The 27,281-nt window shown below is 34.4% G+C and overlaps 1 protein-coding gene across 4 annotated transcripts in view; it reads right to left on the reverse strand.

The window, feature by feature from the left end:
* The window catches only part of Il1rapl1 (interleukin 1 receptor accessory protein like 1), a 1,320,182-nt gene that overhangs the window by 281,731 nt on the left and 1,011,170 nt on the right, over positions 1-27,281 (reverse strand). For all 4 annotated transcript variants that reach the window (XM_021153186.2, XM_029473014.1, XM_029473016.1 and 1 more), the window contains one exon: positions 10,156-10,230. In XM_021153186.2, the coding sequence (XP_021008845.1) occupies positions 10,156-10,230 (75 nt within the window). The remainder of the gene's footprint in view (positions 1-10,155; positions 10,231-27,281) is intronic.

The following is a 27,281-nucleotide window of genomic DNA, read 5'->3' on the forward strand; positions in this document are numbered from 1 at the left end:
GTATCAAAAGATGGCCTAGTTGGCCATCACTAGAAAGAGAGGCCTTGGACATGTAAACTTTATATGCCCCAGTACATGGTAACGCCAGGGCCAAAAAATGGAAATGGGTGGGTAGGGAAGTGGGGGGGAGGGTGTGGGGGACTTTTGGGATAGCATTGAAAATGTAATTGAGGAAAATACGTAATAAAAAATATTAAAAAAAGAAAACAAAAAAGAAAATTCTGTTCCATTCTTCCTAAAATCAACAGTAGCAAGAATTGCTTTTGATTGAACATGACTTTTAAACTTAATCATTGATATTCTCTATGACACAACTTCACCTCAAATTGAAATGTCAATGATACTTCTAATCAAACTATTATTTATTTGATCTTTCAATATATAAGGCTATTACTTCAATTCTGTAGGTAAAATTCTTAAGAAATTCCTTTGGATTGAAAAATATTCTTAGTAAAGACAGTCTTTGTCATTACAAAGAGCCATACATAAAATAATATTTTCATATATATCTCTTTAATAATACAATTTGTTGTGGATAAATTTGAATATAGTATTGATACTACTTATAAACAAGCTTTGGCTAATAATTTGAGTACCTAGGAATAATACAATTTTAGCTCAAATAATTTTGGTCAAAATAATAAATTTTCCAGGAAGCATTTCAGGAAATCAATTAATTAAAAAGCCATAAATTTGCCAAAATAATAATGCCATTCTCATCTGAGAATGCATGTACATTGGGACATTTTATTTTCTTTTAGGAAGTGAAAATAAAACTTTCTAAATTTCTCCTATGCTATTTCACAAGACAGTTTTTTTTTTAACTGAATATTGGTAGCAATAATGACAGTATTGCCTGGGACTGCAAGTACTCTGCTTTTGGTGTTGGCTTGATGTGCTCAGTTCTATTTTTTCATCTTTTCCTGAAGAACAATATACTTCATCTCCTTGGCCAGGCAGTGGTGACATACTCCTTTGATCCCAGAACTTGGGAAGGAGAGGCATGTAGATTTCTGAGTTCAACTTGGTCTGCAGAGTGAGTTCCAGGACAATCAGGACTAAACAAAGAAACCCTGTCTCAAAAAGCCAAACACACACACACACACACACACACACACACACACACACACACACACACACGTCATTTATATATACATATATGCTATATATTGTAAACATATGTACATGTTTATAGAATATGTATATATGTTATTTATTTTACACACACACACACACACACACACACACACACACACACACACACACACACACACACACTTCCCCTTAGTATCTTCCTATTCAAAGAGCTGCTAACTTTCTGTAAATATAACTCATAGCAGGGAAGTCCAAGGAAGGCCTTCTGCTTCTGTTAAACTAGAAACTCATTTCTCTATGAGTTTGAGGAGGTAATTGGACAGAAGAGGGTGGGGAAGAGGGTGACTGACTCCTTTAGAGTCTTAAACAACTTCACAGCTTTCTCTTCTTCCCAACTGGAGGTGGAGTTACATTCTGATTTATTTCAAAACAGGTGAATTTCAAAAATCAAAACTCTACTAACCTTTAATTTTTTTGTTATTCAATTTCTTTTTTAAAATAACATTTTGAGACAATGTTTCTATTTCCTTCCTTCCTTCCTTCCTTCCTTCCTTCCTTCCTTCCTTCCTTCCTTCCTTCCTTCCTTCTTTTCTTTCTCCTTCCTTTTATTTATCTTGTTTTTATGTGCATTGGTATTTTGCCTGCATGTATGTGTGTGTGAGAGCATCAAATCCTCTGGAATGGGAGTTACAAACAGTTGTGAGCTGTCATTTTAGTGCTGGGAATTGTACCTCTGGGAGAGCAGTCAGTGCTTTTAACCTCTAAGTATCACATCAGCCCCTCAGTTTCTTATTATACATCAAAAATTGCTGTAGGGTTTAGATTTTAATACCTTATGGTTACTCAACATATAAAACCATGTGGTGTGTTTAGGAGCATATGTTTAAAAATATTCGTGATAGTTATTTTTTGTTCATGTAGCTATAAGTTAAATCATAATACCTAAAGGTTTATCTTTAAAATAAAAGTTAAAATGAGGTAATTGCCACAGTGGTATAAAGAAAAGAGACAAATAAATTTGTAAAAAGTAAAAATATAATTTTTCTTTTAATAATGACTAATAAATTNGATAAATATGTACAACTATTATTATATGCATTTGAAACTCAAGAAGAANGAAGACCAAAGTGTGGACACTTTGCCCCTTCTTAGAATTGGGAACAAAACACCCATGGAAGGAGTTACAGAGACACAGTTTAGAGCTGAGACAAAAGGATGGACCTTCTAGAGACTGCCATATCAAGGATCCATCCCATAATCAGCCTCCAAACACTGACACCATTGCATACACTAGCAAGATTTTGCTGAAAGGACCCAGATATAGCTGTCTCTTGTGAGACTATGCAGGGGCCTAGCAAACACAGAAGTGGATGCCTACAGTCAGCTATTGGATGGATCACAGTGCCCCCAATGGAGGAGCTAGAGAAAGTACCCAAGGAGCTAAAGGGATCTGCAACCCTATGAACAACAATATGAACTACCCAGTACCTGCTGGAGCTCGTGTCTCTAGCTGCATATGTAGCAGAAGATGGCCTAGTTGGCCATCAGTGGAAAGAGAGGCCCTTGGTTTTGCAAACTTTATCTGCCTCAGTACAAGGGAATGCCAGGGCCAAGAAGTGGGAGTGGTTGGGTGGGGGAGTGGGTGGGGGACTTTTGGGATAGCATTGGAAATGTAAATGAAATAAATACCTAATAAAAAAAATAAAAAAAATCCCAATGAAACCCTTAACTTGGGACAGCTAATAATAATATATGCTAATAAAAAGTAATCCGAACTTTCACCTGGTTAAGACTATGGACGGTAAACTGCATTATGGACAGTCTTTCTGTTGGTTTGCATTTCAATAAAATGGAAGCAAGCAATCATGCAGGATGACTTTAAAACATACAACCCATGAAAACAGTGCATTTTGACATCATTAAACATGAGATGTTGTCATTATTTAAGTAGTATACTCCACAATATTAGTGTTCAATTAATTAGATTAGAAGAAAATACCATTGGTTATGAAACTAATGAATCAAATTACTCTCTATTAGGAAGAAGAAAGTTTCCATATTTTTCTACTGACAGACTAAAGGGAATTATTGGTGATGATGGGTGGATGGTCCTTTGCCCAGGACAATGGCACTTGCAGTTTCGAATTGATGAACCCCATCTTATGATAGTGTAAAAATCTGCATTACCACAGAGAGAAGTAATGAGCATGATTATTCAATTACAAAACGGTTCTCATATAAAACCATTCACCATAGAGTATCTTTAAATAGCATATTTTCCTTGTGAATATAAATCTTTCAGTGATCATTAGCTGCTTAAAAGAGACTGGAGGACAGAGACTCTTAAAACTGACATATTAAGCCACTACTAATTAGAAATCAATCAAAAATGAAGGGAGCACTTCTTTGAAATGATGATGGTTCAATTTAACCACAGATCAGTAGGAGCATACTTAGTTGGTAGAGTGAGTTTTGACTTGAATGCTAAGTGTCTTAACATTATACCATAAAATACTGATATCTTATTTTTGTAATGACATTCATGCACAAGTTATTTTTTCTTGGAGAGTCTGCATATAATTTAGGAGTTCTCATTTATTTAGCCAAAATTCAAGAGGAAATCTATGGATGAACATCTTTCTCTATATTCAAACTCTAAATGCTGTGAGTCTTTTTATAGTCTCCCTTTTAATGGACATCAGTCACATGGGGCATGCTCTTGTTCTGAAACCTCTTTCAACATTCTACACTATAATATCCTTCGATGGGTTTATTTCTCATAAATTGGCATTCATTTTGCAAATTCAGGAGCAGTTCTTGCTAATGTAGGATACTCACTATCTCTTTTGTTCTAGTAAACTTCAATAATTAGGAGTGATCTAGAAAGCTTCCTGGTAGTGGTGCTTCTCACAGGAAAACTGTTTTTTTTTTTTTTCTTTTTTCAATCAAATGAATGTAGCTAGTACAAAACCATCCAGGAGAAGCTTGACTGGAAGAATGGTTTGATGCTTTGTTTTGTAAAATTAGTCTCTGTGTTTCTAGTCTTATGAAAGACACTAGAATTCCATTCTTTTAGAATCATAATTTTAAACATACTTCATTTTCTTTTTGTTGCTCATATATAAACATTTTGTGGCACAGTGTCCAATAAACGTTTTTTAAAGCATGACCAGGGAACATGTTATTGTTTTATAATTATGTACATATATTCAGATATTATGATTAAGAAATATAAAATCAAAGTTAAATATATAGGCATATTTAAATATAAAGGTTTATATACATGTATTTTTTAAGGGGAGTTAGAACCTAATTTTCCAAAATAGTATCCATCCTACAATGTAGCTCATGTATGTTGCCATAGTATTGTAGAAAGTAGATAATCATGAACAAACACTAGTGTTCAAAGAACACATCAAAACTATCTCTTGCATGAAAATATTTCTACTCTTAAAAGTCAACACTTATTAATGGCTTAATACACACCTGGAGATGGACTAATCTTTTTTACACTATCTGAATACATTCCCACAATGATTTTAAAGACATACTATTAAGTATCTATATTTTTAAATTCTTATTTATTTATTGAAAAATTCATACATGTATACAATGTACCTTGATCATATCCACCTCTCACTCACTCCACCAAATCCTCCCAGGATGTTCCCCAGCTCACTATAGGCAGTGACACCAGTGAGGTGATAGTACTAAGGGCTATCAGTGAAGCAGGTTGAGCAAGCCATGAAGAGCAAGCTATGTGGAACAAGCCAGTAAGCATCAATTCCTGCCTCCAGGTTCCTACCCTGAATTTCTGTTGTGATTTCTCTCAGTGGTGGAGTGTGACCTGAGACTTAGGAGAATAAACTAACCTTTGACTTCCCACGATGCTTTAGGACATGGTGTCTTATCACAGTAGTAGGAACCCTAACTAAGACTAAGAGGTGGACTCAATCATCAGGCATTGCTGTTGCAGACCCACTCATGTGGTTTGGGGGTGATAGTGGTGGCATTTGGACTTTGGTCGGGGAGTTATTCTGTGGGAGCTTGGAAGATAAGACTGTTGAGAGCAATGCAGATGATGGAAGCTTGGCTTGTGAAGTTTTCAGTGGAAGTAAACACTATTAGATATTTTGAATTAATCTGTGGTTCTGGTCAGTTGAAGCTACGATTAAGAAAAAACCAAAGCCACTAAAGTGAAACTGTTCCTCTTATGTCTAAGAAATGTTATTTGAGAAAGTACAGTTATGCTAATGTTTATGTCTTTCTTAAGTAGGAAAAACAGATTGTAACTTTTACAAAAATGGAGAATTTGGATGTTATTGTTTTTTCTGTATAGAAAGAAAAGCAAAGACTTAGTCAGTGTTCCTATCTATGGGAAGGAAAGTCATACTGGTGTCACTTCACACTCTAGTAATATGGTATTTAAAGACAAACAGACAAACACTCCAACTAAGCCACTTTCAGATATGCGCACCAAATGCAATGCCTAAGTTACTGTTTATTCTGAGGTATTAATATTAAATTTACTAACTTGAGAAATGAAAGAAAATTTATCCAGTTAATTACAGTAAAGTAGTAACCATTTAAAAATGGATGCTTTGTTTCAAGAGAATAACAGCTTTTCATTACAGGCCTAAGAAATCTATAAAATCAATCAATTTTTCACTCCATAAGATGATTTTCTATAGTGTTATATTTCAATTAAAACTAAGATATGTACTGTAATAAATATATTCAATATACCACATATTTAATAACATTTTTATAACATATAAATCATAGCAACAAAGCATATTTCAATAATTAATTATATCAACCCAGTAAATTGACATATGAATCCCATGACAAGAAATTTTTCCTATAAAATTATTCACTGGGATCTGTTACAGATATTTTAGCCACTTTCCTTGAATTTCCCTAAAATTTAAAGTTTTGCACAGTATAATACAAAGAAAGTAGTATTAATTTGTAGTAGTGTGAAAACTTAATATGTGTGTGTGTGTCCATTTAGGAAGAGTTTACACAAATCTAAGCTTTTTGTATCAATTGCTCTCCTTGAGGTATCAACATCTGGAAAATCCTTGTTACATACTCAAAAGCAGAAGTATTTTCTTTTAAACACAATTAATGTATAAGAATAAGGTATTGAAGATCAATTAGAGCATAACTGGGAAGGTTCTTTAGCTCAAGCTCTTCATCACATTTTATTGTAGGTGGAGGCCTTCTAAACCAGTCACATATGAGTTATAAATAAAATGTGGCACACTATGTCAAAGCTAAGTTGGGTTTCTCTTCACTGACTCTCTGGTAACAATAGCATATGCTATATTTTACTCTGGGAGCTTCAGAGAATGGGTTATTGGCCATGTAGGCAGGCCAGATCATTGAGTAACAGAGCTCAAACTCAGCAAGTCAAGTGTACCTATTGATCCCATGGACTGTAACAGCCTGAGTTGGGTTTACTTCCTGGATTGACCTTCTCTGTTCAACAGTGTGTCCACTAGGCCTTTTGCTCCTCCCCCTGAAATGAAAATCTCTGGCCATATGTTTACTGTTGTCTATACAGATGCCAATTGAAATAGAAATTCCAGGCTGGCATCACATATTTATTGCAATTCAATTCAAACCTACCCTTTTGCATATTTTATATGAATTTACTTTATACGTTATATTTTTGCTAAGTACTTTGGGTTTTAGTGCCATCTGTTTCCTGCAGTGAAACAGTTTAAATGATCAATACCAGAAATGTCTTATTTGAGAAGATGAAGAAATTAGAGCAGGACACAGAGGACTTCGGAAAGGAAAGGAGGGCATGAGAAGTGGATGTGGAGATGAGAGGAAAACCTATGAATGAAATAGCTAGATGCCATCTTATTATTATTAGTGTGTGTGTCCATGTTGGGGGGAGTGCAAATTTCACTTTGTGTCAAGGATGTCAAGTATCCTGTTTTATCACTCTTTAAATTATTCCACTGAGACAGATTATCTTCCTGAACCTGAGCTGAGCTGTCCTCTAGTAAGGCCCAGTGACACCCTTCTGTTTCTATCTCCTACCCATTGCACAGATGTTACCACACCCTCTTTTTCTGTGGGTGCTGAGGATTTCAACCCAGATGCTTATGATTGCTGAACAGGTGCTGTTCCACACAGAGCTACATCCCTAGCCCATCCTTTTTATTAAGCTTACTGTTACTTGTCAGGAAAACCTCAATATTTATAGTTACCAGAGCTGATTGGATATATATTGGCTTCACCTACAATATTAAAATTAGATGATCAAACATGTAGCCACACAGCTTTATTAGCCTTTTAAAAATTTACCTAAGAAAAGGCCATATTTCAATTTACAGTTTGAGACTAAACCCTGAACTCATGGCTAATCATACTCTCTAGGAGACATGTGAACTTCTTTTGAGAGAGAGAGAGAGAGAGAGAGAGAGAGAGAGAGAGAGAGAGAGAGAGAGAGAGAGAAATTGACTCATCACGAATACAGTTTACTTAGCTCCTAAAAGCACTCAGTGATGCTTCGCTGAGTTCTTAGGATCTGAATGCCATATATTCAGACTGTAGGAATTGATAGCTTTTTCTAATTGAAGAATGGGAAAAAATAAAATCTTTACACAAATGATAAGTCAAAGTAGAAATTTTATTCCTAGGTGTCTAGGATCCTTTATTAATACTTCTCAATTTCACTTTTTTTTCTTTCAGACAGAGGTTTACTAAGTAGCCAAAGATGATATAGGCAGTACTAGGTAACCCAGGCACACCTAGAACCCACACTCCTTATACTTCCACCTTCAGATTGCTAATATTTGAGACATTTGATGCCACCCATATCCCTTTTGGATGTTATTCAACCATTAGCAGTACTAGGAAGAAAGTTCTTTCAAATAAACTTACTCAAAGAACCAAGGATTCTCTATTTTTCTCCATTTAATGAATGACTTATGTGCTGAAAACAGGCATCAGAAAATACTACAAAATATTGAATAAAATAATCAAAATTTCAGATTGAGGTCTTTAGTTCAATTGGTGGTTAAAGACACCTCACGTTTCTTTAATTAGTGCCTATAAAGTAGTTAGTACTTTGTTAAAGGTATTTCCATGTTCCCTCAAATGAATGCATAGAAAACCATTCCACATTGCATAAGACCTTTCCATCTCAGTTTGATGTGCTTGGTTAATCTTTATAAGTTCATTTAAGAAAAAGCAATATTAAAAAACTGCTTAACAAATTATTCCATTTGTGAAAGGTAAGAAGTAAAGACCAATTTGATTCATTCCAAATTATGGATAATGAAAAGAAAAAACTCAAAATACAAGCATCAACCATAATTTTTTCAATGATTCTGTCTAGCAAATACACACAATTTGAGACTTAAGATTTCATTTTGCTATATTTACTACAACTAACTGCTACTATCAGCCCTTTTTTCTTGTTCTAAGAATTTTATATAACTCCCAAGAAACATTCATTTCTAGATGTGATAGTAAAACTTTAAGCATGTTCACTCATGAGGTGTATTTCTAAAATAGCAATAAATTATGATAAACTAAATATACAATAACTCGTACAAACTGTTATATACAAATTTTGTTTATTTGTTTGCTTTATTTGTGACATTATGCTAATGCTATCTATAGTCTTCCATCTCAGAATAACCATATGTCTTGTATGTACATAACATTAGTTCAGAAGGCTCAGAGTTGCTATCAAAGGAACATATTTACTTCCTTACCTGTATGCACCCTACATATGTTTGCCCTTTAAGTTACTAAGCATAATCATTTCTAGCATTAGAAATTCCATAGTTCCCAAACCATCATCATATCTTTGTGTAGCATAAAGTGTGGTTGTTACAAGTAAAAGTCATTACATTCTTAATCTTTGTTTAGAAAACTGATTCACACTTCTTTCTAAATTCAGACTTAAGAATTAATAACTACATGGAAAATAGATTCTTTTTAGTTTTTAAAATTACATGCATTTTCATATTTGAATGATTAATGTAGGAAGTTCCTTATCAGAATGAATGCATATTGAAGTATGTGTTTGAAAATATTTTACTTAATCACTAAAAGCAAATACATTTCTAAAGAACTTTGTTTTATGCCTGTCATCTACCTATCTCTCTATCATCATAGAACATTTGAAGTAAATTTAATATGTAAGAAAATATAATATATTTTATATATTTTGATTAAGAGGAGATTTGATATAACTATATGTACCCAAATTAGACAAAAATCTCATGCTTACTTCAATATAAACATATTAAAATTCCAATGAGTATAGAATTTAATATTTATAGCAAATATATTGTGTTCATGATCTCATGTTAATATCTATCAGTTTATCAAAGATGACTTGCTCACATCTTGATACTATATTATGAAAAATGTAATTAGCATAATATTATTTTCATTTTGGTATACTCATTACATATATCAAACTACTATTATGAACTAATTTCTTTTTGATTCAAGTTTTTTCAAGTTTTGCTCAATTCCTAAGAAATACATGTTTGCAGAACTTATTGCAAGGTGTATATAAACATGACCACCCATGAGAATTCAGCAGTATATTTCTAAAATATCAATAAGCAGTACTAGGAATAAAACCTTAGGACTTGTAATGCTAAGCAAATACTCTATCACAAAGGTACATCTCTTACCTAGATTAAATTTCAACTTTTTTTTCTTATAATACTGACATTTATTTTGATGAACTTTCACCTTTTTCTCAATCTCCAAAATTGTATTTTAATGTATTAGGGAGTATTATATGTCAAACAGTTCCATACTATTTTAAAATCAATTCAAACATTACAGTTTGAGGGCATAATATGCTATAACAATATCATTAAAATCTTAAGAAGCTTATCTCCTTACCAACAATTGTTCAATATTATATGCATCGTTTGGTTCCAAAGAAGGTAGTGTAGGGAACAATGTTTACAGTTTACAGTATAACATGCCTATCTATCATTTAGGATTATTTAGCTATTGAAATCTACTGGAGAAAGGCGTATTAAGTAGAATTGAGAAATTACTCACCTAGTTGAGTCTCCTGAATTGTCAGTTTACTTTCCATGGGATACAAAAGCTTAGGTGGCTTATCAGTCAGAGGAGCTGAAAAACAACAACAATAATAAAAAGACTTACAGTTATGATGCATGTATGAAAGCAAGAACACAGTTAATTTTCCCAAACATTTTTCAAAGTAATGAGTTTCATCTTCTATGCAGTAAGTTCAAGCAAATTGAAGGATATTATATTTTACAAGATACATAATACATCCAGATTGATACTCCCATGGCACTGTGAGTTACAGAATCAGGATTAGTCAGTCCATTAGAACTTATGACCACAGTTCCTATATTTGTACTTTTCTTTTTGTTTGGAAAGAGTGTTTTATCATTTGTACTTTGTAAAAGATAAATGGAATATATGTAAAATGTTATCATTTTGGCATTGAATGATATAATTCTTGTTAATACCATTTCTATTTTTCATATGGTAATTACTTTGCTTCAAAATCCATAACTTAGTAATGATCTTATACATGTATGTTCTCTACATGAGGAAGCAATGTGGCATTAAATTTGTGTAAGTATAAAAATGCACTCCCATACAAAGCAAATATTTTTAAGTCATATTTTCTTCTTAGACTAAACCCTTTACTATTATTAGCTGTTACATTTTGTGGCATTTGCTGCTAATTTACATGTTATACTCTCTTTGAGTTTAAGTTTATGCATATTTTCTTTCTGTGCTCTTGTCAATTACATTTATCAGCCAATAAATCACTTTGCTGTGAAAATGCTACAGAGATGTTTCCTACTGGACACTTCAACTCTAGCTAAAGTAGATTCTCTAGACCTTAGGCGCATAGTCAGTTCTTCATGAAGTCTTTCTCCCTACATTTCTGACTGAATGGGCCAGGTCCCTTGAAACCTGTCCCTACAACTTCTACTCAGTAACAAGTATAGAAATGATCAATTAAGGGTTGCTGAAATAAACGTTTTTGCTTCAAGGACTTTATTTCTTCTTAGCCAGGAAAACATGCCAGCTTGGTTGTTAACTGGAAGGCTGATCTAGATAGAACAGCTAGGACTTGTCTACATGTACTTATTACCAGATGATTTAAGAATTCAGGCTGCTGTGGCAGCTTGCCTCCATGTCTCTTTAACAGAAAACAGTTACTGCAAACAAATGATACATACCAACTCAGAAAACAGAGATGTTTTCAGAGTATTTATTTGGGAAAAATAGCTTCATACATGATTTTGATTCTTATTCTTCATAACTAATTGAGCACAGTATTTATTCATCCTTATTACTATATTGGTTTTGGAAATAAAGAAAACATGGATAATAGAATGAATGAAGTCACTTTAAAAATTCCCAAAGAAGTGATATTTCTGTGGTAAAATTTAAATACTTTTATTTCCTGCCTAAAATTATCTTACCATATTCTTCTTGCCACCAAAATAATCAGTTTATTCACTCAGTATTGGCAAAATATGTCAATGAACTAATCTCATTTCTTAGACTCATCTATCGAATATTTACAGTGAACTTAAAAGAAAACACAACTATGCAATATATATGGTCCAGAAAATGAAATATGGTAGCTATTCTATTAGATTTGAATGAGGGAACTTATTAAGTATCAGTAAGACAAAGTAAGAGAATAGAAAAGATAGGTAGATAAACATAAAGATATATCATCAGATAGGGTGCTGGAGAAATGATTACTCCTCTTTCAGTGAACCCAAACTTTAAGTGGTTTACAATAATCTGTACTCTAGCTCCAATTAATCTGAGGCCTCCAGCTTCCTTGGACATCTGTACTCATGTACAGAATGTCTCACATAATTAAAACCAATAAAATATGTATATATATATATATATATATATATGATAGAATATATGATAGAAACATCATCATGTTGGGTATTCAAAACATCCTGTAGAACTAAGTGATGAAGCCCCATTATTATACTAGCTCGAGTTCCCAACACAGAAGATCCCTTTCAGGTGAGACTTTCAACTAAAAGAACAAATAATTGCCAAAACTTCTTTATCAAAATTTCACGTAAGAAGCCCCTTTTAAGGCAGCTAGCTGGTGTTCCCAATAGAACCCTGGGCAGAGCAGAATGCTCCCTCATATGAGGTTTCTGAATAAGAGAAGACAGATAAAGATGACATTATCTATTTGGTGTTCACAAAATCCAACTGAACGCAGCTAAGAAGCTGAGACAAGATGAAGTTCCCAATAGAACTTTCTCTGCATGCCTCAGTTCCCCATGGTAGATCACCCATGGCTGAACCTCTGGGTTTTCTTTCCCATTGCAGGTACTTTTATATGATGAAATAATATAGTAACATCTGTTGAAATTTGTTTACCTTCTAGGTATTCACGAGGACACACTTACTTTGCTTGTGGGGCTGTTTTGCACTCTCTGTTGCTAGGTTGGGGGTGAGAAGATAGGACATACCTAGACAAGGGTCATGGAGGACACAATGAGACAAACATGCTTGGGATCGATGTGGTAGGGAGGCAACCCTGCTTTCCGAGACAGGTTTTCAGTGATCTTTAGCACCATATGATGATTTACCCAAATAAGTATATTCTGTATAAATATTAAAATAGTTGGTTTGTTCAGTAAGTTCACTCTATTAAAAGGTCTCACGACTGTAGTTAGCAGTAGATAATTTGAGAGTTTGAAAAGCAATGAAGAAAAATGTTCCTTGTACAAACACATCCCACACTAGTCTGCTGTAAGACGCGAAGATCCGAAGAGAAAGAAAACAATATTCACATGGATCACATGTGCTCAGAAATAGAAAGCTGTTTTGTGGTTCTCTCCCTTAGCCTACCTGCCTCTTGGACATAATGTTACAATCTTGACTTTTTGTATTTGGGGGAGTGACAAAGTCCAACTTGACAGAACCCTTTCAACCATAACTCAGAATAAAAAGATACTGGAGCCAGAGAATTCTGTTTATTAAGTATTTATACTGTTAAAGTAAATTTAACTCCATTGATTTACATAGGGTCATCTTACTATACAGAGCAGGAGTTTTGTATTGTGATTTCATGTGATCACCATCACATGTAGGTTAGTTTTCATTTATCAGTAATTTACTCTTGGGTTTTGCTATAATGCTTTAGTTACATTAATTTTACAAAGTAATATATTTGGCTGTGGCACTTTCTCTCCTCGTTCCCTGTACCTTCTTCCCTTTCTCTAAATGGTTGCCTTTTAATTTCTGGCAATGTTATTCAGTTCTTTCTGTTTGTTTGTTTGATATAATATATGACTTTCCCCTGTAGCTGGATACTCTCACCTAATATATTTTCCAGATCCATGTATTTTCTTGAAAGTGACATTATTTTATGTTTTTTTAATCCATTGTGCTTCTATCATATTTTCTTTAAACATTTTTCTATTAATGAGCAGCAAGTTCGATTTTATATTGTGCATATTGTGAATAATAATGCCATAATAAAAACAAGTGTATGTCACACCCAATGTAGCTGGAGAAAATGGCAGCTGTATTTTCAGTTCTTTAAGCAACCTCCAAATTGTTATTTTATAATGTCTACACTAATTTATGCCCTTATCAACAGAGTATAAAGGTTTGTCTTATCAACAGTCTGGTGAATATATGTTTTTTGTTTTAATCATAGCCATCCTGTCATTCCAAGATTTTGATTTGAAATACATGTATGTGTGTGTGTGTGTGTGTGTGTGTGTGTGTGTGTGTGTGTGTGTGTGTGTGTGATTAGTAACTTGTCAAACACTGTCATTGTTTGGAATTTTACAGAATTCACTGTATGTCACATTGATCTGCAGTTTAGTAATAAAACATCTTGAGACTAATTCAACTTCCTTGTTCTGAAGTCCAAGAATCTGACATGCAAAGAGGCCCAATGCTTTGACAATGAAAATAAAACAATCTCAAAGTAGAATTTCAGCAGATCCTTTCCACTCAACACTTTTTTTATGTGCCCTTTGAAAAGTCTGTCAGGCAGTCTCCCCTCAAGGTGTGTGCAATCTGCTAAACAGTGAAAACTTGCAATTAAATCATCACAACACAGAGCAGCGAGCTGTTGCAGTGCAATCTGTTATAATCTAAAATTGTCACATTTTGGTGTTATGACGGATATCAGTTTGAAACATTTCTCTTCTGATTTACCTTTCTTTGGTAAAAGTGAATCAAAGTTTCCAGATAGCACAACAGTTAAGCAGCTGATCTGACCCAATAGCAAAAAGACTGTGACTAGGAGGTGATCACTAAGGTTAGGATGAATCTCAATTTCCCAGTATTTTGAGTCTTACAAAATTCATTTTTGCAAATGAAGAACATTCACTCACTGGCACATTATTTGAATGTTTTTGGCACATTATGATGCTTAATGCATATCAGCTTAGTTTAATTGAATTGACAAATGACAGAAGTTGGAAAACGGCAGGAGTTCTAATGGCCAGCAAAAATAAACTCCTAGAGAAGCATTTATTCTCTGTATTTGCAAAGCTAGAATTTGATCTAGCTCTGAAACAATTACAAGGAAAAACAGCAGTCATTTTTTACTGTCAAGAAAATAACAAATCTGGGGAATACTTTTTCTTACATATATAAAAACATGTAAAACTCACTCAGGAACTGAAGTCACGGGAAAACAAGACCAAATCCAACAGTAGTGATATGAAACACAATGTGATTTTAAGTCATAATCATGTTTTATCTATCCAAAGCACAATTATAATAGAACTGTTTCTTTCATGAGCTTTGCATTATATAGAACTTTGTATCCTCCAACAAAATTATTTTCAGGCATTCATTTTATTCTTTAGAATATTGTATCAAGTACAATAAAGCTAATATAGCCATTAAAATGATAATAGACCTCTTGCAGTAATGTGTCTCAGTTAACAAAATGGTTTGTGAAAATGTAGAATTTAAAGTAATTCCATTTGCTTGTTGCACATCAGTTAGAGAAACATTTAAAAGTCAATAACTAAAATAATGTGTAGAGAATAAGGTGCTTATCTGTGTAATTATTCCTTTATTCAGTGTTTTTCTTCTTCTTTTCTTCAGGATAAGGTTTATCTGTGCAACAGTCCTGGTTGTCTTGAAACTTACTTCATAGATCAGACTGGGATTAAAGAATTGGGTTACAATGCTTAGCAATTCAGGACTTTCTGATTTGTTCACTTCTTCTGCATTTGAGTTATAGGGCAGTGAAAACTTGAATTCTTTCTCCTTACATATAGAAGCCAAAAACCAGAGTAGCATATCCAGGAATCTTGGTTCTTTCTGCAGTTCTTACAGAAGATGGAAATGCAAATTATCTAGCATAAACACCCTTTTCTCTGTGTAATAATTGCATCTATAGTCTCTAAAATAGTACCAAGAATACTTAATGATTCTTGTATCCTACGCTAATCCTATGACATAATAATCCTAAATAACTTCTATAATGCATTTTAGTTAGTTCCTTTTCTACTTTGTTACCTAGAAGTATGTTGGTAGAGTAGGGAAAATCATACACTTAAAAATTCCTAATTCTGCTTATTGCTTTGATAAGTTGGATAAATAAACATATTGTGAATGCAGTCATCTTATATGTGAAGTATGACATGAATAAACATCATACATTGGTTTATGTGAAAATACAATAACAATATATTAAATAACTATGTAGAGTCTATACAAAATAAGTAAGTTGTAAAGGTACTTATTTATGTTTGGAACAATAGCACTTAGAATTATATTATTTGTGAAATGATAAGTTAATATCTAACTAAGGGTACAAAGTACTTTAGACTCTGAACTAAAAATTAGTCATACTTCACACAGTATTTTTCAGGACGGGGTAAATGATTTATCTTTAAGAATTCAATCAACAAACAAATTCTGAATAGCATTAAATATGTTTCACAATGTCCTATGATTATAAAATGACTCAATTTTAAACTATTAATTTCAAAAATTGGAGTTACTACAACCCATGTATTCTTATCCATAATTCAATTTGATGAGTATTTCTATCAGTTGATTAAAATAATAAGTACTAAATTTGAAATAAAAGAGATGAGGGGAGACAATTCAGTTGGGAAAGTGCTAGCTGCCTAAGTATAAGTACCCCAGTTTGGATCGCTAGCCCCTATGTAAAAAACTGGGGGCAAAGAATGTGCTTGCCAAACCAGTGATGGGAAAGCTGGGACAGGAAGATCCCTGGAGCTTACTGTACAACCAAAACAATCATGAATTGAGCTCCAGGTCCAATAAGAGACCTGCCTCAAAAAAATAATGTATAAAGTGAGCAAGAAAGATACTCAATCTTCATCTTCATCTCTGGCCTCTACATGCACACCTATTGGCACATTCATGTGCACATATGCATATGTGCGTACACCCATGCATGCACACACACACACACACACACACACAGAAAGAGAGAGAGAGAGAGAGAGAGAGAGAGAGAGAGAGAGCTAGGTTTAGAGTTATCCATAAGGATGCTTATAAATGAGAATATATTTTTGGTACACTGTGTTAAGTCTGTTATTTGGATAATTTCTCTATAGATTCATTTTAGGTTCATCATCTAAAACTGGTAACAAAATTATTCATAGATAGGTAAATACATCTGAGACAATTACACTGACCACATTTTACAGTGGGTCATTTTTGAATGAATTATTTTAAACCTAAAAGAATTGACAAATAGCTGCTTTACTTTTCCTAGCAAATAAGAAAAAATGGGTCATCTATAGAGCTTGAGGTCTTAATGAATCAGGTAGGATTTCAACTCTGTTTTCCATGGCCTGGATTAGTTAAATTATCATTTCTAATGGTGGAACATAGATTGCAAGGAATCTGTTGAGTGGAAAGGAAATGGATGGACACAAGAGGACATCAACATAGTACATGAGAAATGCATGTAGAAGAGAGACAGCATTTTGTCATTTAACCTTAATATTCTGAATTTGGTATAATCTCTCCTTTTTGTTAAATTGATAATGGTGGTGACTCACAGTAGCTATGGAGCTTCAGAAGCCTCAAGGATAAAAGAACAGAAAAGCTATTGAATATAAAAGTCCAGGGAGAACAGAGTACACAAACAACACCTATATAGCAACATTGTAATAAGAGTTATGTCAAATAACATTAATAATGTATTTACCCAAAATATACGTGTTAATTAAAACCAAGGAATCTATCTTATCAACTAGATTTTAATTGTTACATTGAATTTGATAAGTTTGTTTATAATGAAAATAAAGCAGCATGCATTCACTCAATCAGTAAGTCTTTCTTAAGCACCTCTTCTTTGCTCTATTTACTAGGGCAGAGACAGACAAGATTCCTGCTTTCAGGGAACAAATATTTGTAAAATCAAATGTATAAAATAAACACCAATACATAGCCAGTGCAATCAAGATGATAACAAGTATCATAAAAACAATGCAGGTAAAAAGATAGAAAGTAACATGGGTGATATTTTGGACAACTATCAGAAAAGAGTGTTCTGAATAAAGATCATTTAAGACAGAGGCCTGGGAAGGGAGAGAATGAACTTTTTGTATATCTGGAGGAGCAAGCTAAGACCAAGACAGGAATCCACATGACAAATTTGATGACTGTTAAAGAAGATAATCATAATCGTATTCAAGTAAGAACAGATTTTTAAAGATTATTAGAGGTAGTCATGAACCAATACAGGCAGGGCTTTTAAAGAAAAAAAAAAACAAGAAGGATTTGATTTTTATTCTAAACATTGTAGGAATGGTTTTGAGGGTTTTGTGAAGGTGAGTGCCTCTGTTGGCACTGAAGTACCAAAGCTCTGGCATCTTGATGTTTGAGTCTAGCAGGATTGAGGTAAATGAAAATCAGAGAGCCAAGCAGGGAGTCAGGCAGCCAGGCAAGCAGCAGGATGTATAAGCAGTCTAAAAGAGCAGTGACAGAGTCAGGTATGGTGGTGCAAGCCTTTAATCCCAGCACTCAGGAGGCAGAGGCAGGCAGATTTCTGAGTTCAATGCCAGCCTGGTCTACAAAGTGAGTTCCAGGACAGCCAGGGCTACACAGAGAAACCCTGTCTCTAAAAACAAAAAACAAACAAACAAACAAAAGAGCAATGACAGTGGTGGCAAAAATGGAAAGGTGTATTTTCCCCTTTAAGTACTTATTTGGTAGATTTCAATAGAAAATTTTCAGATACATAAAATATGTGACGCAAATGGATGTCCATGAGTCAACAAATATTCTCCAATTATGAGCCTGAGCAAATATGTGACTACCATGTCATCTAATGATATAAAAGATACACTAAAGTTAAAAACATATACTAAAGTTATGTTTATAAGGATTAGATATAAAAGGATACTTCTGTGTCTATGGGTGTATGTATACATGTTGTGTCAATAGTATGCCTATGCGCATGGATGCTGGAGAAGTGTTGGGTGTCCTCTTCTGTCATCCACTTCTTGTTCCCTTTGAGACAGGGTATCTTCATGAATCTGGAGCTCCAGGTTTTTTGTTTGTTTGTTTGTTTGTTTGTTTGTTTCTGTGATCCTAGCAGCCAACAAAGCTCATCATTCTTCCTTTCTCTGTCCCTCTCAGTGGCTGGATTACAATATATGTGGGACCACAGCCAGAGTTTATGTGGGTGCTGGGACCTGAACTCCATTCCTCACACTTGCACAGTGAGTGCTCTTCAGTACTGAGCCATAGTTCCCGTGTTGAAGAAATAATTTTTTTAAAAAATGAATTCAGTCACCTTACCTATGGAAACCAATTTCATTATTTATCACTATTTTCTATTTCAAAAATGAGTTACATATGGGTAAGTCATTTTGGTCCCTTAAAACTGAGAAATTTATCCTTTTCAGTTTCTTATTCAAGGCTGATTTCACATTTATTTGTTATTCTCTATTTTTCACATATATATTTCTATCTTAAAGTCTAGCTTCTATTGTGTATGTCCCTGCTAGACTAACCCAGATGCATGGCAAATCTCACAGTTCATTCAAATATTTGCTAAACCCCAATTTTGGCCAATGAACAGAAAATATGGGAGAGAGAGAGAGAGAGAGAGAGAGAGGCATAGAGGTTAAATAGCAGACATCATGGGTAGATGTAGAGTAAATAAATTGTTTCAATGTTTTAACCTTCATTCTTAAAACTCTTAAAAATCTCAGTGCAGATTTTCCATGAATGCAGTTAGGATGAATTCTAACTGATTGCATATCTGATTTTAAGCATTTAAAGTAAATTGATGTGTGTACTCAGAGATAAAGTTTAAAATTGTGAGAAAAAGAAAACAATGCATGGCTAGTGAAATTATGATAAAACCTAGAAAAAGGATGCTGATTGATATAACAGCTATAATCAAGAAGGTGAGCATGCCAATTACTGTTTTCACTTCTGTTGACAGGAAAATAGAAAACACACACACACACACACACATACACACACACAAAGCAAATCCTGATGGTTACTAATCAGCTTTCTGGCACAATGAATAATTCCAAAAAAATTATATGTTCTCTAATCTTCTGTAGCAATTATATGTTCTCCATCTTCTGTAGCAATGGGGAAGTATGCAAAAATTATTATAGTATATTATTTTTCTATTGATATATAAATGGATTTCATAAAAATTAATAAACACATTTTTTGAAATGTTATTGAAAGTAAATTATAGATCAGATGAATGGCATCATGCTATCAATAAGAATCAATACATTTAAAATTATCTGCTTTTCATGGGATAACATCATAAAACATTATAGTTCCATAGCATAACATAGTGCAATTTAGTGACCTTCCAGATTATACTGAGTTGGTTTATTTATAGCTATATTTCTGCAGAATGTTACATTTCTTGAGGTTTTTTATACTCATAAAGTCCTGTATTTCTACTAACTTTTGTGTCCCTATGTTTTCAAGTAGGGTTGCTATGAGTGGTAGGATGTATATTTTGACTTTTGTTGCCAAATAGCTTAGAACTTTTAGGAACTCCTCCTCCAGGTGTTTTATTTTTTTAAGATTAAAACTAATGTCTGATAACTATTTATTAAAAATGGTGTTATTACCTACATTTCAAGCCCAAATTATACAAAGATTACAATTATCTGGGAGACAGAAATCTACTGACGACACAGACTGAAATCAAAAGGCATCTGAAGACTCAGCCTGGGCTATCAGAGTTGGTCATAGTCAGGAATCATCTCTAAAACACTTCCTAGGCTCAGCATGCAGAAAGGTAAAGTTTGTTAAGTATGAAGTGGATACATGAAAGACAAAAGTAGGATGAATTAGTTAATAAGTCAAATAAAGAGTGAGTAATCTACTATCTTATCTTGAAACCTCATAAAGTAGTAATCACTGCAAAGGCCTCTTTCCCACACCCAATAAACTAAAATCAAGAAGTTTCTCCTTAAGCCATCAAATAAGCCTTCAAATACAGAGCCATACTATGTTCCAAATCTTTAAAAATAACTGTTATAAATATTTTTATCGCCTGTTATTCATTTTCTTTACATCCTAATCACAGCTTTCCCCTGTCCTCTCCTCCCAGTTCCTTCCCTTCTCCCTAGAAAAGGGGAGGACTCCCATATATATCAACCAGGTTTAGCATATCAAGTGGCAGTAATACTAGGTTCACCTTCTTTTATTGAGATTGGACAAGGCAGCCTTGTTAGGGTAAAGGGATCCAAAAGCAGGCAACAGACTCAGAGTCAGACTCCTACTCTTGCTGTTATGTGTCCCACATTAATACAAAGCTGTACATCTGCTACATATATAGAGAGAGTCTAGATCCAGCCCCTGCATGCTCTCTGGTTGGCAGTTCAGTCTCTGTGAGCCTCTAGGTTAATGGACCCAAGTTAGTTGTTTCTGTAGGTTTTCTTCTGGTGACCTTGACTCCTCTGGTTCCCTTAATATTTCCTCCCAATTACTAATTATTTGAGAATAATAAAAAACCTTTTAACAGTTGAAATACTATAAAATTATTTTAAAGAAAAAATTCTTGATAAATTATACTTTAATAGTGAGAGAACCTATTTGCAAAGAAAAAAACTTACTTACAAAAAGTGTTTAGCTTAAATTTATGTGTTTAATGATTGACAATATATATTCAATGGATCTGGCTAAGGATTATTTTAAAGTAGGACATGTGCCACCTCAGTGTATGATTATATATGGATATAGCCTCCTTTGCTTACTTTCATTGACAAATTTAAGTAAACTTTTGTTGGCTGGACCTCTCAGCATAAATTCAATCCTTATAAGACAGTAAAATGTAAATGTAAGATTGGAAATACATATATACACACAAAAATAACACATCATGTTTTAGGATATGGAGTTACCTTATTTCATCTAACTACCAGTTTTCTCTGAAAGGACATAGTAAGAAACTTTTCCAGGAATGTCCAAAATTTGTCAGTGAGAAAAAAAAAGTAAGGATAGAAACATAAATCTTCTGGTTTTACTAGTCACATGTTTGCCAGATTAGCAATAGCTTTTCAGAATGTATGTTGTCCCTTGTAGTTTTTCTTAACCTTCCTGATTTTGCTGGAGTCTCTGGTACTTTGAAGAATACTGATAGAAGAAGCTCATGAAGTTTAGAAACAGGGATTGAAAATTTAATTTAAATTTAGTAAAATTGTTTAGAACTAGACAAAGTGTGAAAATGTTATGCAGGTTTTGAACTAAGAAGAAAATTGAGGACAGGGATGGTGATTACCCCAGAGGTTCTTTTATTGTTAAGAATTGTTTTCACTATTCTGGGTATTTTACTTTTCTAGATGAATTTGAGAATTGCTCTTTCTATAACTTTAGGGAATTGTGTTGGGATTTTGATGGGGATTGCGTTGAATCTTTAGATTGCTTTTTGTAGGTTGGCCATTTTTACTATGTTAATCCTGCCAATCCATGAGGATGAAAGATCTCTCCATTTTCTGAGATATTCTTTGATTTCTTTCTTGAGAGGCTTGAAGTTCTTGTCTTACAGATCTTTCACTTGTTTGGTTAGAGTTACCCCAAGATATTTTATATTATTTGTGACTATTGTGAAGGGTGTTGCTTCCCTAATTTCTCTCTCAGCCTGTTTATCATTTGTATAAAAAAAAGGCTACTGATTTATTTGAGTTAATTTTATATCCAGCCACTTTGCTGAAGTTGTGTATCAGCTGTAGAAGTTCTCTGGTAGAACTTTTGGGGTCGCTTATGTATACTATTATTTTATCTGAAAATAGTGATACCTTGACTTCTTTGTTAATTGAATACCCTTGATTTCCTTTTGTTGTCTTATTGCTCTAGCTAGAACTTTGAGTATGATGTTGTGGTATCCTTACAAACAAGGGCCTATCATGACTGTCCTCTGAAAGACCCAAAAAGCAGCAGAAAGAGTCAGATGCAGATACTTATAACCAACCAATGGGCAGAAGCTGGGGACCCCTGTGGTTGAATTAGGGAAAAGCTGAAAGAAGCTAAGAAGAAGGGTGACCCTGTAGGAGGACCAGCAGTCTCAACTCACCTGGACCCCCAGGATATCTCAGTCACTGGACCACCAACCAAGCAGCATACACTAGCAGATATGAGGCCCCCAACACATATACAGCAGAGGACTGCCAGGTTTGAACTAACTCAATGAAGATGCACTTCATCCTCTAGAGTCTTGGGGCCTTAGGGAGTGTGGAGGTTTGGTGGGATGGGGTGGTGGTGGGGATATCCTCTTGGAGACAGGGGGCGGGAGAGGTGTGGGACATGGAAGAGTTGGAAGGCCTAATAAAGTCTGGACTGTAAAGAAAGTTTAAAGAATAAAAAAAAAATTTGTAACCAAAAAAAACAAAAATAGTATGCACAACAACGTTTTACACTATGGAAGTTAGTATAGGAAGCCAGTAGAGCTGTAGTATACAGGTCATTATCCTCTTAAATTTTTCCACATTTTGTGACTCAAATATGTGGTATCTTTAGCAATATAAAGAAATTTGGTGTGAGAGATAATCTTCAATATTATCACAAGTTTTCCATTAAAATAATTATGCAAATATAAAAAAGAAAATTTGTTCTTCTTTATTAAAAATATTAAGATGCAAGATTTTGTCTATTTTGGGTCAAAATAATTGCAATACACACATGCACACACACACACACACACACACAGAGAGAGAGAGAGAGAGAGAGAGAGAGAGAGNAGAGAGAGAGAGAGAGAGAGAGAGAGAGCGCGCGAGCGAGCGAGCGAGAGAGAGAGAGAGAGAGAGAGAGAGAGAGATTCTCTATATAGCTCTGGGTTTCCTGGAACTCACCTTGTAGACCAGCAGGCTAGTCTCCAACTCACAGAGATCTGCCTGCCTCTGCCTCCCAAGTGAGTGCTGGGATTAAATGAGTACACCACCACCACCACCCCAGAATATGTTTTAAAACATATTTTTGTTTCCTTTTTATTGGGTGGGTATCAGATCCATTGGAATAGGAGTTTCAGACTACTGTGAGGTACTCTGTGGGTGTTGGGTATCAAAACCAAGTCCTCTTTAATAGCAGAGCCATTTCTCCAGCCCCATAATCAGAGCATTTTAGTGAATGTAGAACTTGATCATGACATAGAATTTGAACATTTCATTATCATGGGTCCTCTTTGAAAGGTAAGCATTCTAGAAACATTGCTCTAAGAAAGAGAATGAACCTTAATAACCTTGCTTTCTACTGATCTTCAACTTTTATGAACATAGGCCAAATTATTTTAAAATAGGTTTGTAATAGTTACACAGTAATAATAGAAGCATACTGTGAACAATATCACAGGGTAGGGCAATTCCTCAAAAGTAACATTTTCTCCTAAATATAGAAAAAAATTAAACAAAGTGTCCTACCACTGCTCATTGCATTTATGAATTTAATGAGTGGTCTGTTACTTTAGGGAGAATACTAGTTTACTTATCAAATATTGACAAATAATATTTGTACTTGCTTTAAAGTTTAACCTCTTATAATAAGATTGGACTAGGAGATTCAACAGGAATTTGCGATAGTATCTGAATCTGTGGCACTTTCTCAATCTACCATATACTATTTAATATATTTGACAGAGAAGTAGTTTTCTACTTGTATAAAAATATACCATAAGATAGTGTTATCTTAAAAGTTTATAACTTCTAACAAGATGTCATCTTACTCTGGTAACTAGAGCCAAACAATGCAGGCTAACCAGGCAATGACAGTTACTGATACTCCTTAGATGGGGTCATGAGAGTCTTACCTGTTATTCCAACTATCTATTACTCCATCCCTAGGAGCAAGTTGTCTTGGAAGATGTCATATTATGTGAGAAGAAAAGGTTAATTGAAAGTTGGGCTTATGATTTAGTTTTTAGGAAGTCATTAACCATAATGGAATGGGAATATAGGCTGTTTTGGAGTTACTCACTCTACTGTAAGTAACCCATTGTTCATGATTTGTAGGAATGCTAAATAAACTATTTGTACCACTAAATTGGATTTTGATAATATCTTACTTAAGTCTGCCTTTGTTGTCCATCTTGGGTGAACAGACCATCCTTTGAGCCTCCTTAGGAAAAGATAAGCATCGTTGTCAGTCAGTGCCATAGTCTGAGTTACTACTACGTACTGCATTAAACAGTGGCTTTTCAGCTGTGCCTCATCCTGAGAAACCAGGTTAATAAACAACTGCATTTTGATGATGGAAAATGTTTGCACTCCTGGGTAAACAGATAAAGAGCACCATGTCTCTAAGACCACACATAAATCACAAACTAATAAATGACATTCCTTGGAGTAAAAAGAGTCCCATCCTATAATGTTATACTCTACAGTATAAATTATGACTGGAGAGATACATGAGCATATCAAAATCATTTCAGGAAAACCCTGCCTCCAAACTTATCAAACGCAGCAAACTGAAAAAGGTGTAATTCTCTTATCTAGACCCCATAAAGTGGCAGGCACCTAACATTAAAATGACACAACTCCATCACTAATTTTTTTATATGATATCCAGTGTGTGTGTGTGAGTATGTATGCATGTGTGGTATGAAAGACAAGGACATGTCTCTGGTGCTTCAGCTTGGTTGGATCCCCAGCTGTTGATGTAGCTTACCCCTCTACCTGTTCACCCAATTAGACTTGTTCTTCTTGTCTCAACTTGCTTTTGCCTTTTTCCTGGAAGCTGCTCTCAATTCTGCATCTTAGTTCTCAACCCTTACTCTTCCATTGTCTCACCATTAGTTTCTTCCATGAAGATAGCTTTGAGCTTTTTATTTTATCAATATAGACTATATATACATTTCAATCAACTCAGTTCTGAAATCACTTAAATTATTTTATAATATCTTTAACTAGTGTTCATTCACTAAACCACACAAATGAACACACACATATGCATATGCATATGTATATATATATATATAATACTGTGTATGTAATATGAGAGTTAATATTAGTAATTAAGATTGGAATATCAAATAATCTGCATCAGCCTCAGCCAGATGCCAGTCTGACAATTTACTACAATTAAAACCACTGCAACTTGTGAGATTTTTGTTATTCAATAAAATCTGACATTGGAAAAATATACAGCCATTCATTTGTTTCTTATATACAGGTTTTCTGAACATTAAAACAACAGGTAAGACAGAAGATGACAATGGGCAGGAGTCAAGACTTGGAAGCCAGTAGGTTAAGCAAGAAAACCACAAAGCTATCTTGAGTAGACAAAAGGTTAATGATTTCTATACCCCTTCATTAGACCTCTTAATCTCCTTTGTATGCTGTGGAAAGAACAAAGACTCTAAGATTAAGAACCCCTGAATTCTATTCTTAGCTTTCTTTCATTGTAGAATTAGTTTAGGCAAGTTTATTCATCTGTTATAATTCTGGTATCCTTGTTTGAAAGAGAATATAAAATATACCTCTTGGAAATAATCTGTTTAAGGCTTGCCCTGAAGTTTGAGTGAGATTCCAAGTAACAGTAAGTGGTATTCTACCTAGATGGGAGAATGTGCTCCAAAAGTACAGGAGTGTTTTAATATTAGTGTCTGGGATTTTAATTTCATCAGAATCCAAGCTAAATTATCTTGAGAAAAAAAGGTGAGGAATGTAATTATAGAGAAAAAGGAACAACATAATAAATAAACTGAGCTGAGCAGAGGCCATGGGCAAAGGTTAATGAGGCAATGGTACACACTTGATCAGAGTCATCTTGAGAAATATGAGTGAATAGGTATCACCATAAACACTTTATTTAGAGAATTAACAGACATAAGTATCATGAGGTAGAGGCCAAATACTTATTTTCTCTTAGGATTAATTTATGCATGAACAATAGCTTGTCTAACATGCTTTTTCTCCTTGTAAAGTGACATTAGGTTGTAAATTTTGACTCATAAATCTTTAGACTACATAATGCTCTTACTTGGATTAGACAATGCTTCAAAAACAATGGCTGCAAGCAAAAGATAATTCCGTAAAGGCTAAACTAGCATGACAGAATAACTTAACACAGAACACTAGCCTCCTCACAGATTGTCAGATCCTTGAAGACAGAGTAAACAACACATAGTCTGCGGGACCAAAAGGGAAATTACTAGATGGCTCCAGGCTCTATTAGAGGAACAATACGAGTGCCAGATTATGTGTACTCAATAAAGAAAGGCCTGCAGGTGGGACTTTGAAGTCACTTCCAGACAACAGCACTACTGTTGCCATATTATCAAACAAAAAGAAGACAACAGAAGGGCAAGTGAACACAGCTAGTGTCAGCCGGCTAGTATCCAACAATGGCAGCCACATTAGAAAATGAGGTTTCCTTTGATGATTTTATTCTCAAGTTAGTAGCCTATCAATTTAATTTAATTCCTGCCTGCTGGTCCCATTATGGGTTGTTAACACCTCAAATTAATATTTCCTGAGCTCAAGAAGTTGCTAAATTGTCCTTATTTTAAACAATATGAACTAACCAGTACACTCCCCCCTCCCCGAGCTTGTGTCTCTAGCTGCATATGAATCAGAAGATGGCCTAGTCGGCCATCAGTGGAAAGAGAGGCCCATTGGTTGTGCAAACTTTATATGCCTCAGTACAGGAGAATGCCAGGGCCAAGAAGTGGGAGTGGGTGGTTGGGGGAGTGGGTGGGGGAGCGTGCG

Source organism: Mus caroli, chromosome X (genome assembly GCF_900094665.2).
Source record: "Mus caroli chromosome X, CAROLI_EIJ_v1.1, whole genome shotgun sequence".
Lineage (NCBI taxonomy): Eukaryota > Metazoa > Chordata > Mammalia > Rodentia > Muridae > Mus > Mus caroli.